Source organism: Phodopus roborovskii, unplaced genomic scaffold (assembly GCF_943737965.1).
Source record: "Phodopus roborovskii unplaced genomic scaffold, PHOROB, whole genome shotgun sequence".
Taxonomy (NCBI): domain Eukaryota; kingdom Metazoa; phylum Chordata; class Mammalia; order Rodentia; family Cricetidae; genus Phodopus; species Phodopus roborovskii.
In genome coordinates, this window is record NW_026126482.1 from 28,624,527 (window position 1) to 28,638,099 (window position 13,573).

The 13,573-nt window shown below is 52.3% G+C and overlaps 1 protein-coding gene across 1 annotated transcript; it reads right to left on the minus strand.

Annotated features, from left to right (window-relative positions):
- Positions 1 to 9,099: 9,099 nt before the first annotated feature.
- Foxc1 (forkhead box C1) lies at positions 9,100 to 12,882 on the minus strand. The gene has a single exon (XM_051194483.1). The coding sequence runs from the start codon at positions 12,503 to 12,505 to the stop codon at positions 10,856 to 10,858; it is 1,650 nt and encodes a 549-aa protein (XP_051050440.1). The 5' UTR covers positions 12,506 to 12,882; the 3' UTR covers positions 9,100 to 10,855.
- Between the last annotated feature and the right edge of the window lie 691 nt (positions 12,883 to 13,573).

Below are 13,573 nucleotides of genomic sequence, written 5' to 3' on the forward strand. Positions count from 1 at the left end.
CTAACAGAGTCACTTGTGTGCGTTTTCTCCAGGTTATAATGCAGGCAGTTTATGGCCCTGAACAATAACAAAATCCACAGCTGGGGATGAAATAGTCTGGGTTCCTTTAGGAATGGGCCTGCTGAGAAGACCAGAGCCTGAGCTGCCCTAGGCAGAGCACCTGGTTCAGTGTCTGCCTTGGACATGCCTATCCCCTGCTGAATTGAAGCATGCATGGCTCTTCTGGTTTCTGCTGATTTTAACTAGAACCACTGAGCTCTCACCCACTCAGAGAGAAAGGCTCATGAAACAAAGGTTAAAAGAAGGGACTTGGTGGTAAGTAAATATTGTTGGAGCATACATGTGAAAGCCCCAGGGCTACCCAGACCTAAGCCCAGACCTAGGCTTCCCCCTAACTTAATCCTCTTCTATGGTCTTTCCAACAATATTTATTCCCAACCTCTTCCCATTGGCACTAGATCGCTTTTTAAACTGAGTTTTGACTCATTAATTCAATCCACTGCCTAATACATAGCGGATATTATGCTGATACTTCAACTGCATCAACATGAATTAGAAGTTATGATAAAAAGACTTAAAACCCAGGATCCAGCTTCGCTGAGTTTATCATTTAAGTACTAGAATTGTGACCACAGGCCTGCATCCCTGGGCCGCTGTGCATTGCGCTGCTACAGATGAATACCTCCAGAGGGCAAGCAAGGATTTGTTTGCAGGTATACACTCTTGCATGAAATAGCATTTTGGCCTAGAACAAATTAGGTCAGGACTCTTCTCCCCCTCACCCCCCTTCCAAACAAAATAAAATAAAACTTGAGCGAATGGCATTCCAATCTTTGCACATGCATGAGACTGAGGGTGAACGATTTCCGAATGTCTTCACAGGCAGGTTTATGATCTGAGGGAGGACTAGGGCTCCGGGGCTGGTGCAGAGAGGGCTCTTTGTGAAGCTCTCTACATTGTGAGCCTCAGCCCCCATGCAGCAGAATGAGGGCAGCCAGGCTGGCCCACCCGGTTCTCAGAAGCCACCCCAAGAAGAGCCTGCTGTTTCTATTCCCACATGGGATGCTGCTAATTAGAAGCAGATGGTCTCTGGGAGGGGGGCTTGTAGGACTGGGAAGACTGGGGGGCATACATACATGTGCCCTCACACATAGGCATGCACTGTCACGTACAATCTAAAATACACATCCACTCACACATACAAACTCACTCACAAATATGCCATCTCACACACTATCACAGGCAAACACATGCAAACATACTCAGACGTCTACTGTCCCATCACACATACTGTCAAGTCTCATAGCTAATCACATGCACCCTGGACTTGACTTTGATGCACAAGCCTTTCTCTGACCATGTAAGTCCCTCATTCAATGTCCAGGAAAAGCTATCCCAAAGGCTGCAGGCCTACTGTGGTGTTTAATTCAATGTTTGGTGGCTTTCTAGCCCAAAGCCATAATGAGCTCCTTGGGGCAGACCAGGAGAAGCCCTGGGCAGGGGTTCTGTATGACTCCAGAGAAGCTAAGTGGGCACAAGCATGGATTTCTGACAGAAGTCTTTTTAATGGCAACCTTGTCACTAGTGGCGGCCTCTCAATCACTGTTGGGGACTCCTTTGGATTCTTGATTGTGTGTGTGTTTAAAAGGAAAACAGCAATTGCACTCCAGAATTTAACTTTATTAGCTGAAAGAATTTCATGTGGCCATCTTCAATACCTAATTAAAAGGTTTCTTCTATCTTACCTTATTTTCAGGGATTTTTGTATGTCCACACTTCTCCCCTCCGCTCACCTCACTCTGCAAGCATTGGGTATTTTAGATACTATAACACCTCTCCAAGCTTGAAACTGCCATAAAAACTGAGAGTTATTAGTACTCTCAGATATTCCTGAGGCAAGTCCACGTTTGTTTCTCAGAGAAAGGGCAAGTGCTTGGGCACTAGGGCTTAGTATACTGGCTTAGTATCCTTCAGACCCGCCTATGTATGTATGGTGCCCTTTGTCTTTAATCCTGGCCCTGCCAGCTTCTGCAACTGCATAGGGAGCAGGCATAGTTGGGACTGTCAATCTGAAGGGAAAGTTGGGAAAGCTGTGCTCCCCTGGGAGAGGAACCAGAAGGGGCCCTAAATGAACAGAAGGTGTGTGAGGTGAGGGCACATCCAGCAGAGTTGCTTTGGGCTTCTTTTCATTGCCTTACATGGCCTTCACCAAAGCCAGCCTCCGAACCCAGCAGAAGCCTGTCAGTCAAGACAAGGTCTTCACAGGAATGTTGTTCAAGCAGCACTGTCGCCTTCCATCTTACAATGACTGCCCTGGGTACTGGGGACATACCTCAGTGTGGAAGACTCATCTAGTTAGATAGACTGCGAATTTATACATAACATCACTACATACATAAAAGACCTTAAATGGATCATTCAAAAACAACTTCGGTTCTACCACAAAAGAGAAAAAAAGCGTTCAGGCACCTTCTTCCTATTTGGGGATTAGAACGGCTGTCTATTTAGTTGTGCTCTAATTAGTCCAACTTTACTTTTTCATATCTCCGGGCATCTTTGCTTCACCCTTAACTACCCAGCAGGCAGCATGGGTGGAGAGAACGTCCACCCAGCTTTTACACAAAGATTGTGTGTTCCTATGTGCTTGTCTTACAAGAGATCAACATGTCATATGACGTCCGTACCTCTCCAAAAGTACCTCAGGGAGAGCACTAAACACTTCCACAAGTAACAATAGCATCTGAGACACACTGCAGTTCTAGAAGCTCAGCCCTGCCTTCCCATGGACCAAAGTGTCTTCTGAGAGCACTAAGCCTTGAGGTTCCACCCTCCCCTAGGTCTCCCATATGCTCATCTGGGCTACAAGGAATAAGCATTCAGGGAGTGTGCCAGGCTATGGCCACTAGGCCTGAAACCTTTGGCTGTTCTTAGGGGGTGATACTGTGCCCTTCCCTCACCACCCCACCCTACAGGTTCCTCCCTCCAAATGTATTCAGAGTCAACTCTCTCCCAAAGACCCAGGGACTTTCCAAGGTCCCACCCCATCCACCCTCACTCAAGTCCTTTCTGTCCTCTACCAAAGGGTATGCCCCTAGCAAACAATCTCATCTCTCCTAGCCCGACCCCTTGCCCTGTGGCCTAATTCCCAGTCCCTGCCCATCTTCCAGCATCAAGGGGCCATATGCTGCCAGCCAATTCAGAGTCTTGGCTGCTCCTCTGGCCTCTGAATTCCTGGGTACCTGCTAGAGTGTACACAGCTGGAGTGCACCCATCTGCTTGCTGGTGAAAAACGGTAACCTGCTGATGCCAAAGGCTTGTCCTCTACTGGTCACCTCATCTCACTGAGGTTCTGAGTCTCCTGGCTTCCTAGCTGTGACCTTGGGGCAGGTGGGAGGGGGAAGTTGTTGCAATCCTGGATCAACCAAAGATTCCTGGGGATGCACCTATCCAACCTCACCCACCATCCACCCTCCAACTTCATACCCTAAACCCAGCAGAGGAGAGGTAGAGAGGAAGCAATGTCCTTCAAAGAAAAGAGCCCTGGCTGTAAAATATGCTTTGGCCTGGATACTGGGGAGAATCACAGCCCTGGGTCGAAGGCACAAAGCTGGGACGCTTGGGAAGTCAACTGAAAACCAAGGCTCCACCAACCTCACTGCTCCAAGGGAGCCACTGGGCCCAGGCTGACGGGGAGGAAGCAGAGCAGCCCGAGGTCGGACTGCAGTGGCGGGCCATGGGCGAGGGAATGTATATTTGGAAGGGGTCAGGACCTCGACTGGAGTCTGGCTTTTTATGGCGAGGAAACTGACTGGGAAGGGCCTTCTGGCTTTCCTGTTGTGCCACTTTATCCCCCGCCCCCGCCCCTCCTGGCAGCGCTGTTTGCAGTGCATGGTTGCCCCAGAGATGGGGGGAGGCTTTTTCCCTGGCGTCGAGGTCCAGGATCAGGGACCGTAGCCGGGTAGTGACTGTGTTCAGGGTGGGCACGACCTACCCTGGAACCAATGGACAAATACACAAATACGGGAAATGCCACATTCTCTACTGTCACCAAATACATTGCTGTAAATCACTTTCCTGCACCTCCCAGATAGTCTGGATGCTGAGCTGGGTGTGAGTGGGTCAAGGAGGCTGCAGAGAGACCCCCTTGCGGTCCGGGGTTTTCACTGTCCTAGTTTTCTCGGAAAATCTAGTACCCACACTGCCCTTTGCTTCCCCGAAGAAGGCTCTCTTCAGGACACTTAAAGGACACTTGAAGAGGAAGCCTTGGCTGCTGTGCTTGCCATTATTAGTGTCCTTCCTAGGTAGTATGATAAACTTCTCTTTGGAGGCAGCAAGGGCTCCTGGGGCACTGCTGCTGTGGCTTCTGAGACTCCAGAAAAATCTCCCAGGCCCAGAACAGGCTGCTGGAGAACTTCAGGCGGAACTGAGCTTAACTTGGGGAACTGCAGCTCACACAGGCCTTCCCCGGCAGGCTTGCCAAGGCCCCATCTGAGCAGCTTGCAGCGCTGATCTTGCCCAACTCAGAGGTCAGTTTTCATCGCTCCCTCTACCAGCAGATTTTTAAAGAATGCGATCTCGGCGCTGAAACCAGTACCCTATCCCTGATGGCTTGCAGGCCGGCAGCCCTGAAGGATCCGTGCACAGCAGGGGAACAACTACCCGTTTTTTGTTGTTTTTGTTTTTGTTTTTTTGATAATGATGGAAATTCAGAGGCCTAGAGAGTTACAGGCACTAAACGTATTGGTTTTCCTGCTTTTACCCTAGGGTAGAAAATGGGAGGGCTTCTCTCTCCCCTCCCTTAAATCATTCCCAAAGCCCTTTAAATACTTGGATTTCCCAAACTCAAATTCCCCCGAAACCAAGACCCTCCCCTTCAGTCTTTTATGCTTCTTTAGGGTGGAACGCCAGACCTCTCTACCTCCCAGCCTTGACTATCCACCCACTGCTGGTCTTGAGCTCACAAATTGCTCTCACATAGATGATGCTATCTATGTTCACTTAAGAACAAAGGACAGGCTTGCCCACAGTCCCCTTCTCAGGAGTCCCCTACCTCGGCAGCTGGAAGGAGCAGAAAAGACTAGTCCAAATGAGGCACTACCAGACCTTCTGCACTCAAGGAGGCCCTTGGGCAGTCAGTGTAGAGCAAAAAGATGCTGTCTGGGAGAAGATAGGAAGAGGCTTTCCTGAGAGCCTAGGGCCTGAAGAAGGGCCCCAGTGACTTTCGGAGTCACTCTCAAACCCAGGCCCAGGGACTCTGACCTAGAAGCAATGCCACACAAGCCCAATCTTAAGTCACTGCAGGCAGACCTCCCCACTTAGGGGCAGCTCTAGCCCTCATGTACGTGGAAGGAAATTCCAGCTCCTACTGCATTGCCTATAATACGCTCAATATGCTACAAATTTAAAACCAGTGAAGGAAAAAATCAAGTAAACAACAAAAAACTAATATAAAACAGAGTTTCTCTGGGAGCAAGGTAAGATGGAAGGAGGAGGCAATAAAGGTCTGAAGTTGAGTTCTCTGTGCCTTATTTTGGTTTCCAATAAGATGGACATGGTACATTTTGCTCAATTTTCCACCCCTAATCATGTTGAGAACCTTGGATGGGTTTTGGAGCTGGAAGTCATTTAATTGGGTATTGTTCGTTTCTCAGCCTGACTTGGATACAGCACCTGCCCATCTGGCTCTCCTGTGGCCCCAACTCTATCCCATACCTGGACACTAACTAGGGTCATATCTAGCCCATCCCCCAGAAGTCTTAGTGGAGGGTGAGCAGTGGGACCACCAGAGGTGGTACAGGCTGGGAGTGGGGGGGCATCACATTCAGAGGCACTTTGGGGGACCCAAGAATTTTCTGTGGGGAAGAGGAAGGATGGGATAAAGTGACAGGGAGACAAAGGGACAGGGACATAAACACAGAGAATCAAATGGTGTATAGAAAATAAGGTGTTGAAATAAAGGGGTGGGGAATTCAGCCTAGAGAAGTTCCAGCTGTGATTGTAGAGCCTATGTGCCTATATAGCAAGGAAAACTGCCAGGAGGGGGGGCTTTGGGCCATATTATCAATCCAGATAGGAAAATCCAGGGCAGTAGAATTTCTTGAAGCTGGCAATTGATCCCTCTGGCAAATTTCTGTGGGTTTCCCTTCCTGCCAAGTGTCCACTATCTGAATATATCAGATTTCACTTGCCAAGAGCTTTGAGCTTCTGGAACCCTCTTCTCTGCTCCTGATCCTCAGGCAGTACAATGAGGCCTCTGGCAAGTCCCTTGGTCCCTTCCTCCCCAAGCCCCAATCTCTCTGACTGGCCCCACCATCATCGTCTGCCTTGCCTAGCTGGCTTTATTACTTAACTATCATCAATCTTACCCCTAACAGCATATTTGTTTATTCACTGGTGGGAAAAGCTAATGGCTTCATGAGCGAGTCATGAGATGAGTAGACAGGAGTCAAAAATGAAGGCCCTATAATACCACAGTATGCCATGGTAGGGTCTTTAGGGTAGGGCTGCAAAGGCTTTCTCAGTAAGGTGTGGGGAAGGGTAAAGAGGGGACCTGTTACTCCAACTATTCTTCCTTGGATGAGGACATGGCCTAGTAAGTAAGGTTGCCTCTTGGCTTTCCAGAGCTGCCTGACCAGGTGGCCTGAACCATCAGAGTTTGGGGCCTCAGCGTTCTATACCACTTTGAACAAAACAAATGGCCCTCTACCTTCAAGACAAAGAATCCCAGTAACCAGGATGGGAGGGGGGAAAAAGTGCTGTGTTCTTCACCTCTCAAAGTTAAGGACACCCAAAAGGGCTATAAGACACTCTAGTGGCAGAAAGCAGCCCAGAGCTCACATAGGACCAGCACAACCGCGCCTTATTACTCTGCTAGCATCTATTATTAATGACACAAACTATGTGGAATGATAAATTGTAAAATGCATGGTTGTTTGTGTGCAGCCTGTTGAAAAGGGCCTGCTAACTACACTATCCTGGAAAACAGCACGTGTTCCTACCACATGTAGGATGCCAAATGCAAGATTTTACATGGCACATACCATGCTGGCATTTGCGTACGAATTACTAAGAAAATAAATGTGCTCTGCTTCTCCTTTTGGGACAAAATACTATCCTAATGATTTCGACAGAGACAATTTACAAAATGAGCGGACTTGTCACCTGCATCCTGCATGTCACCAGTAGGCTAATTTCCAAATGTGCTGGCTATCTGTTAACTATCAAGCAGTTTTTCTTACAAGACTTTACTGAAAAACTGCAAACCAACCATACAAGCCACTGAGGAATAAGACATTCCAAGTCCAAAAAACAAAACAAATCAAAACAGAAAAAAAGCAAGTGTATAGACAATAGAAAACATTACACATGCATTTTTTTTTTAAAAAGTCTCGAGTAGCTCTTTTCTTCAACTAGCACACGAGTCAAAACTACTGCAGTGGCAATTCTTGCATTAATAGCAATGTGTGTCTAACACAAAACCTTCCTAAACATGCACATCTTCCATTCTTAATTTTTCAAACCTCCAAACAGAAGAGGAAGCTCTCCTCTCTCCTCTGGACAGTATGAAGCAAGCATGGAGTTGCTGCGAGGGTTCCTCGGAAGCCACAAGCTCACACTAGAAATCTGCTCCACCAGCTGCCTAGCCCAGAGAAGGAAAAGCAAGGGGCACCCACAGAATACCACTCCTAGGAGGCAGACATTCTTTCCCTCGCTGCACCCCAATACAGCTACAAAGACGACAAAACTCGGGGACAACCAGCTTTCCCTTGGTCGCCTGGGCCTGGAGCTGCGGCCTAGACGTCCTCAGAATCACAAAGCCTAGGTAGAGTAGATGCAAGGGTCTGGGCTCTTAGACCCGAGCTTGCAGAACCCCGCTCACCCTCCTGCTGCCTAGGGAGTTTGTGGATCAAATAATTCGCGTCCCTGTCACAGTAGGTCGCATTGTGCGGGCAAGGCCGCCTGGGGCAGGTCGGTGCAGCCAGCAGGGACTGATTGGACAAAACAACTGGGCTCCTGCGCCTGCCGAGGCTGCGGGACACGTTGTCACCCGTGAGCAATGAAGTGCCTGTGACCTTTACATCAGGTCTAGGCTCCTAAACACACGTGTGTCTCCAAAACAAAGGCGGCGAGCGCGGAGGAAACAGGAGCAGCGAGGCCGCGGGCCAGCTACAGCCGCGGGGCGAGGAAGGGAGAGGGCGCCGCGGGTGCGGGACACCGAGGCCCTCGAGGCCACTGCTTCTGCCACTGCGACCCCGGTCCCCACGCTCCAGCTCCCGACCTTCCCTCGGCGCAGTCTTCTGGGCACCCCAACTCAGGCTGGGGAGAGGGGGTGTCGGGGTCTCCATTGACGCCATTTGTCCCACGGACCACTTCTTTCGGGAAGAGGCCACGGGGACCCGAGCGGGAAGCGGAGGGCGGCGGCGGGGCGGGGGCGCGCGGGGGAGGAGGAAGCCGCTGCGAACGCAAACAGAAGCCGGCCGCCACCGCGGGTAATTACAGCTCATTAGCTCAGGAGCCTTCCCGGCCCCGAGCGGCGTCCTGGAGGCCGGCGTCGGGGCTGGACGCCACTCGGAAATGCACCGGCGCCCGTAGGGGCCCAGCTGCAAAGCCCGAGGCCGCCGGGTCTCCGCTCGCCACCCCTAGTCCAAACAGATGAAACGGACATCCCGAGAACCGGCCAGCCTTCTCCGATCCGGCCTCGGGTCGCTCAAGCAAAGGGACAGGGCCATCGGCCACCTGCTCAGGTCTCCCGTGGGCCTAGGCAATGCCCAGCTCAGGCGACCACTCTGGGTGTTTAATTCCCAGCTCCACGCTGGACTCCCCAAAGTAGAGTTGGGCTCCAACTCCTGGAGATCTGTAAACAGACTCTACCTTCTCCTCTTCCCACCCCATCCCCTGAAAGGGGTAACCTGAGGAGGAGGGGGCAGCCTAGACACTCAAGGCTAGGACAGCCCAGAAAACACTTAACGCCCAGTGAGGCCAGTCCCAGCCGGCCTGCCCGGAGGAGACGCCCTGCCAGCACCACTGTGAACTTCCCTGGCTATTAGGTTACCGCTCTGAGCGGAGGGAACCGAGAGAATCAGAGGCCACGTAAGGCAGTTTTTGACTGAAATTAGAGTGTATTTATTTGCAGCAATCCTTTAACAATGATCAAATTTTGACAACAAGCAACAGCAATTACTGCTTAAGTGTTGCCTCTAGATAGGAGCGGCAGATAGGAACCTGCTTTATCTCGAAAACAAACTGAAGGCCTGAATGTCTGTAATCAAACCGCCATCTCCCCAAGTCTGATTGACAGGGCAGATCACCCTAAGATAATGAATTTATTACATTTCCTGGGTTATTTACAAAAGGGGGAAGGGCCAGTCCGGATTGCCCTCTAGGTTTAACTGTAAATTAACAAGAAAAATTGGTTTGAAAAGAAGCCACCCTAGACTAATATTCTTTCTGCCTTCTCACGCTTCTTTCTGGTTATTGCTGTAAATGTTCAAAAATAATTGTTCTACAAACATACCTTCTAAAAGTTTCCCCAGGATTAAATATCCATTTCCAACCCACAGTATATTTATATTAAATCCTTCTGTGTGCTACGTGAAGAATTGTAACTGTGGGTGAGTTATATACATACGTTTTAAAACTAGTTTATTTTTCCTCTTACGAAGGAATGAAATTGACAGAAAAAAAAAAACTATTTGGCATCTGGCTCACAGGTATGTATAACCCCATTGCCATCTCTGTGGGACAGGAAAGCCACTGCCCAGCTGTGAGTATCTTGAGGCATCTCTACATTTCTGCGCACAGGTCCCACTGTGGTAACACTGCTGCTGATTCATGGCCTTAAAAATTGCCAAATCATGTTTTGTAGTTACTGAGGAAAAGTATTTGTTCATATGCCAACTCAGATCTGTTTAGGAAATTATCTTTTTAATAGCCACAAAGCAAGCTGACTATATAGCACGTTTTGCAGAAAATACTGTAGGAAAAAAAATCTAGTAAATAATTTTTAAAATGCTTTCAGCGAAATGTGGCATGAACTAGAGGAGGTTTTCTCTACATTTCAGAGATGTGGCAGAGATTAGGGAACTCTACAATTTCTGCTCTGAAATCTTTCCTTTATATTAAAGCTGTATTAAAGTATCCAGACATATAGGTCTTATTCAAACTGAATGGCAATTTATTTATAAACGAACAATGGATATGATCAACAAAAAGAAAAGAATGATAGAATGAGATTAATACAGTTTCCCTTTTTTATAACGAGAGAAAAGGCACATTTTAAAGTTTCAGGCAATTTAACTTTAAAAGCTTTTGGAACACTTTCTTGGTGTTTGGTCCGTAACATCCAACTACAAATTAAAAATAAATTACTATGTTGCAATTTACATTTAAAAACAAGTCCATGAATAAAAAGAAAGCGATTTTCATAAACAGGGACTTTCCCCTTCTTTCATCATAGGATAAAATACTATCTTACAGGTGAGAGGCAAGGCAGAGCGACAAGACGAAGGAGCAGGAAAGTCTCTGAACGCAAGAGGAAACTTACGTGGTATCTGCAGTAAACTGTCCTTTAATAAACCATGGTTTTTGCTGTCTGTACAAAATAGTTTACCGTTTTTGCTTACTTAGATAAGGCAAAGTGGAGGAGGCTCTGAGTTAACCTGTTGGGAAAATCAATTTTCTTGGAGCTGCTGCTGGTGAGTTGAATACCGGGAGAGATTCTGTTCGCTGGTGTGATGAATTTTCTCAAGTTTTAAAATTTGTATGTTTTTAGTTTCGATTTTGCACTGCTGGGTTCTTTTAGTGTTCCTGCTCTGGGGTTCCTTTCCGTTCGGCTCTGAGGGTTCTGAGGATGGAGTCAAAATTTACTACAGTCATAGACGAACGCCCCCGACGTGCGGTACAGGGACTGGCTGGTAGGAAAGGCCATCTGACAGCTATTATTCCCATTCACCGGAGAGTTGTTCAACCCTATCCGCTGCGACTCGAACATCTCCCGCACCGAGTGGAAGTTCTGCTGCTGCCCAGGATAGCCCGCGGCTGCCGCCGCCGCAGCCGCGCTCGCCAAGTGGCCCAGGTCTCCACCTGCCTGGTTCAGGTACCATGATGTGAGCCGACCTTGGTGGGCTGCAGGATGGTGGCTGGCCTCCTGGCCGCCCCCTCCGTGACTCAGGGACGAAGAGCTGCTGCTGGTGACTGGGGGCAGCGAGTAGTCGGGCAGGGGGTCGTCTACCGCCGCGCTGCCCGCGCCCCCGGGCGGGCCCTGCAAGTGGCCGCCGCGCTCGCCCGCCGCGTACAGACTCATGGCCTGCAGGTTGCAGTGATAGGTGCCCGCGCCCCCTGTGCCCCCCGCGCCGCCGCCGCCACCGCCGCCGCCGCCTCCCGAGCTGCCCGCACTGGAGCTCTGGCTGCAGGGGGAGCTGTAGAGGGAGCTCTGGCCCGGAGAGTAGGCGCCCAGCGCCAGCGGGGGCGCGATGCCCGCGCGCGAGGACGCTGCCGCCGCCGAGGCCAGCAGGCCGGAGCCCAGCTCAGCGGCCGAGCCCTGGGGCGACCCCCGCAACGACGTCATGATGTTGTCCACGCTGAAGCCCTGGCTGTGATGCGGCGGCTGAGCGGGCTGTGGAGGCGGCGCGGGTTCCGCAGTGTCCAGGCTGAGCGGCCGCGCCGACGGCAGGCTGCCCGGGGGGCTGCTCCCGCTCGACAGGCTGCTGCTGCTGCTGTCGGGGCTCTCGATTTTGGGCACCGTGGCGGCGCCGCCGCTGCCTAGGGCGGCAGCCGGGGACAGGGGCTGGGGCGGCGAGGGACACGTACCGTTCTCCGTCTTGATGTCCTGGATGCGCACGGGCGGCGGCTGCGGCCCGGCAGCGGAGCCCTCGGCCTGTTCCGGGGGCGCGGGCGCGGGCTGGCGAGCGGCCTGCGGCGGCGGCGGGTCCTGAAGGTGCAGCCGGCCCTTCTCCTCCTTGTCCTTCACCGCGTCCTTCTTCTTGAAGCGCCGCCGCCGCCGCAGGAAGCTACCGTTCTCGAACATGTTGTAGGAGTCCGGGTCGAGCGTCCAGTAGCTGCCCTTGCCCGGCTTCTTGTCGTCGCGGGGCACCTTGACGAAGCACTCGTTGAGCGAGAGGTTGTGGCGGATGCTGTTCTGCCAGCCCTGTTTATTGTCCCGGTAGAAAGGGAAGCGGTCCATGATAAACTGGTAGATGCCATTCAGGGTGATCTTCTTGTCCGGGGCATTCTGGATGGCCATGGTGATAAGAGCGATGTAGCTGTAGGGCGGCTTCACCATGTCCTTGGGCTGCGGCTGCGGCGTGTAAGGCCCGTAGGCGCGCGCCATGCTGCCCGGGTACTGTTCAGCGTGCGCGGGGTGCGAGTACACGCTCATAGGGGCCGGCATGGCGGTGTAGCCGCCCCCGGCCGCCGCCGCCGCCGCGCGGTAGTAGCTCTGCTCGCCGCCGAGGTAGGGCACCACTCCCAGGGAGTTGGGGCTGGACACGGAGTAGCGCGCCTGCATGGCCCCGGCTCGCCGCCGCCCGGCGCAGCCCGCTTCCCCCCACCCTCGCTCGGGCCGGGCCGCGCCGCACCGGCCGCCGAGTCCGAGTCCGGGCCGCGCCGAGCTGCTGCGGGCCCCGCCGGGCTGCGTCTGTCCCGGCCGCGGAGGCCTCCTTCTACCCGGGGCCGCTCGGCCTGTCCCTGCGCTCGCCCGGCGCCTCGCACCCCCCTCAGTTCCCGCGCGGGCAGCTAGGGAGGGGAGTTGCACAGGGAGGGGGCCGGACGAGAAGCCGCAAGCTGCCTCGGAGGAACGCTCAGAGTAACTTCCAGGCGCAGTCCGCGCAAAAAAAAAAAAAAAAAAAAAAAAAAAAAAAAAAAAAAAAAAAAAAAAAAAAAAAAGAAAGAGAGACAAAAGTTAAAAAAAAAAAAAAAAAAAATCCAAAAAAACAAGAAGGCGCCCGGCTCGCCACACTGCTTGCGCCTTCCAGGAGACACTGCTCGGGGCTGCTGGCGAAGGCGGCCAAATAACCAGGGGCGGGGGCAGCGCGCCGGCCGCCTTCCCGGGCCCCCGCGTCACCTTTCTCAGTCTCTTGCGCCGGCCGCTTAAGGAAGCATTGGGAAAACTTCTGAACTTTTGAGCATCCGTCACCCAGGCGAGGACTTTTTTACGCAGTTACATTTTTTCCGGGCAGCGGAGCCCCGCCCCGCCACAGAGGCGGCAGCCAATGGGAGGCGAGAGCCGCCTCTGAATGAGCCAGAGGCCGAGCCCTGCCGGCCCGCTCCCGGCGGCTGGAGGACCGCGGGGCTGACCACACGCGCGCCGGCTGCCCGGGCCCGGCGCCCGCACCCCTGCCCGCCGCTCGCGGTCGGTTCTCCCACCGCACCCACCCATTCACTGCCAAACACTGCCCCTCACTGCCTGCCATCCTCGGGGACTCCCATTGTTCCTCACGGGGCCCCAGGACCCTTCTCGCGTCCACCGTTCCCAGGCCTCCACGGAGCCCTCGATTCTCCCCTGCACAGGATCTGCCTCAATCCGTAGTCTGGCTGGCTGGCTCCAGCACCCGGCTTTCTCCGGTCTTCACAGCCC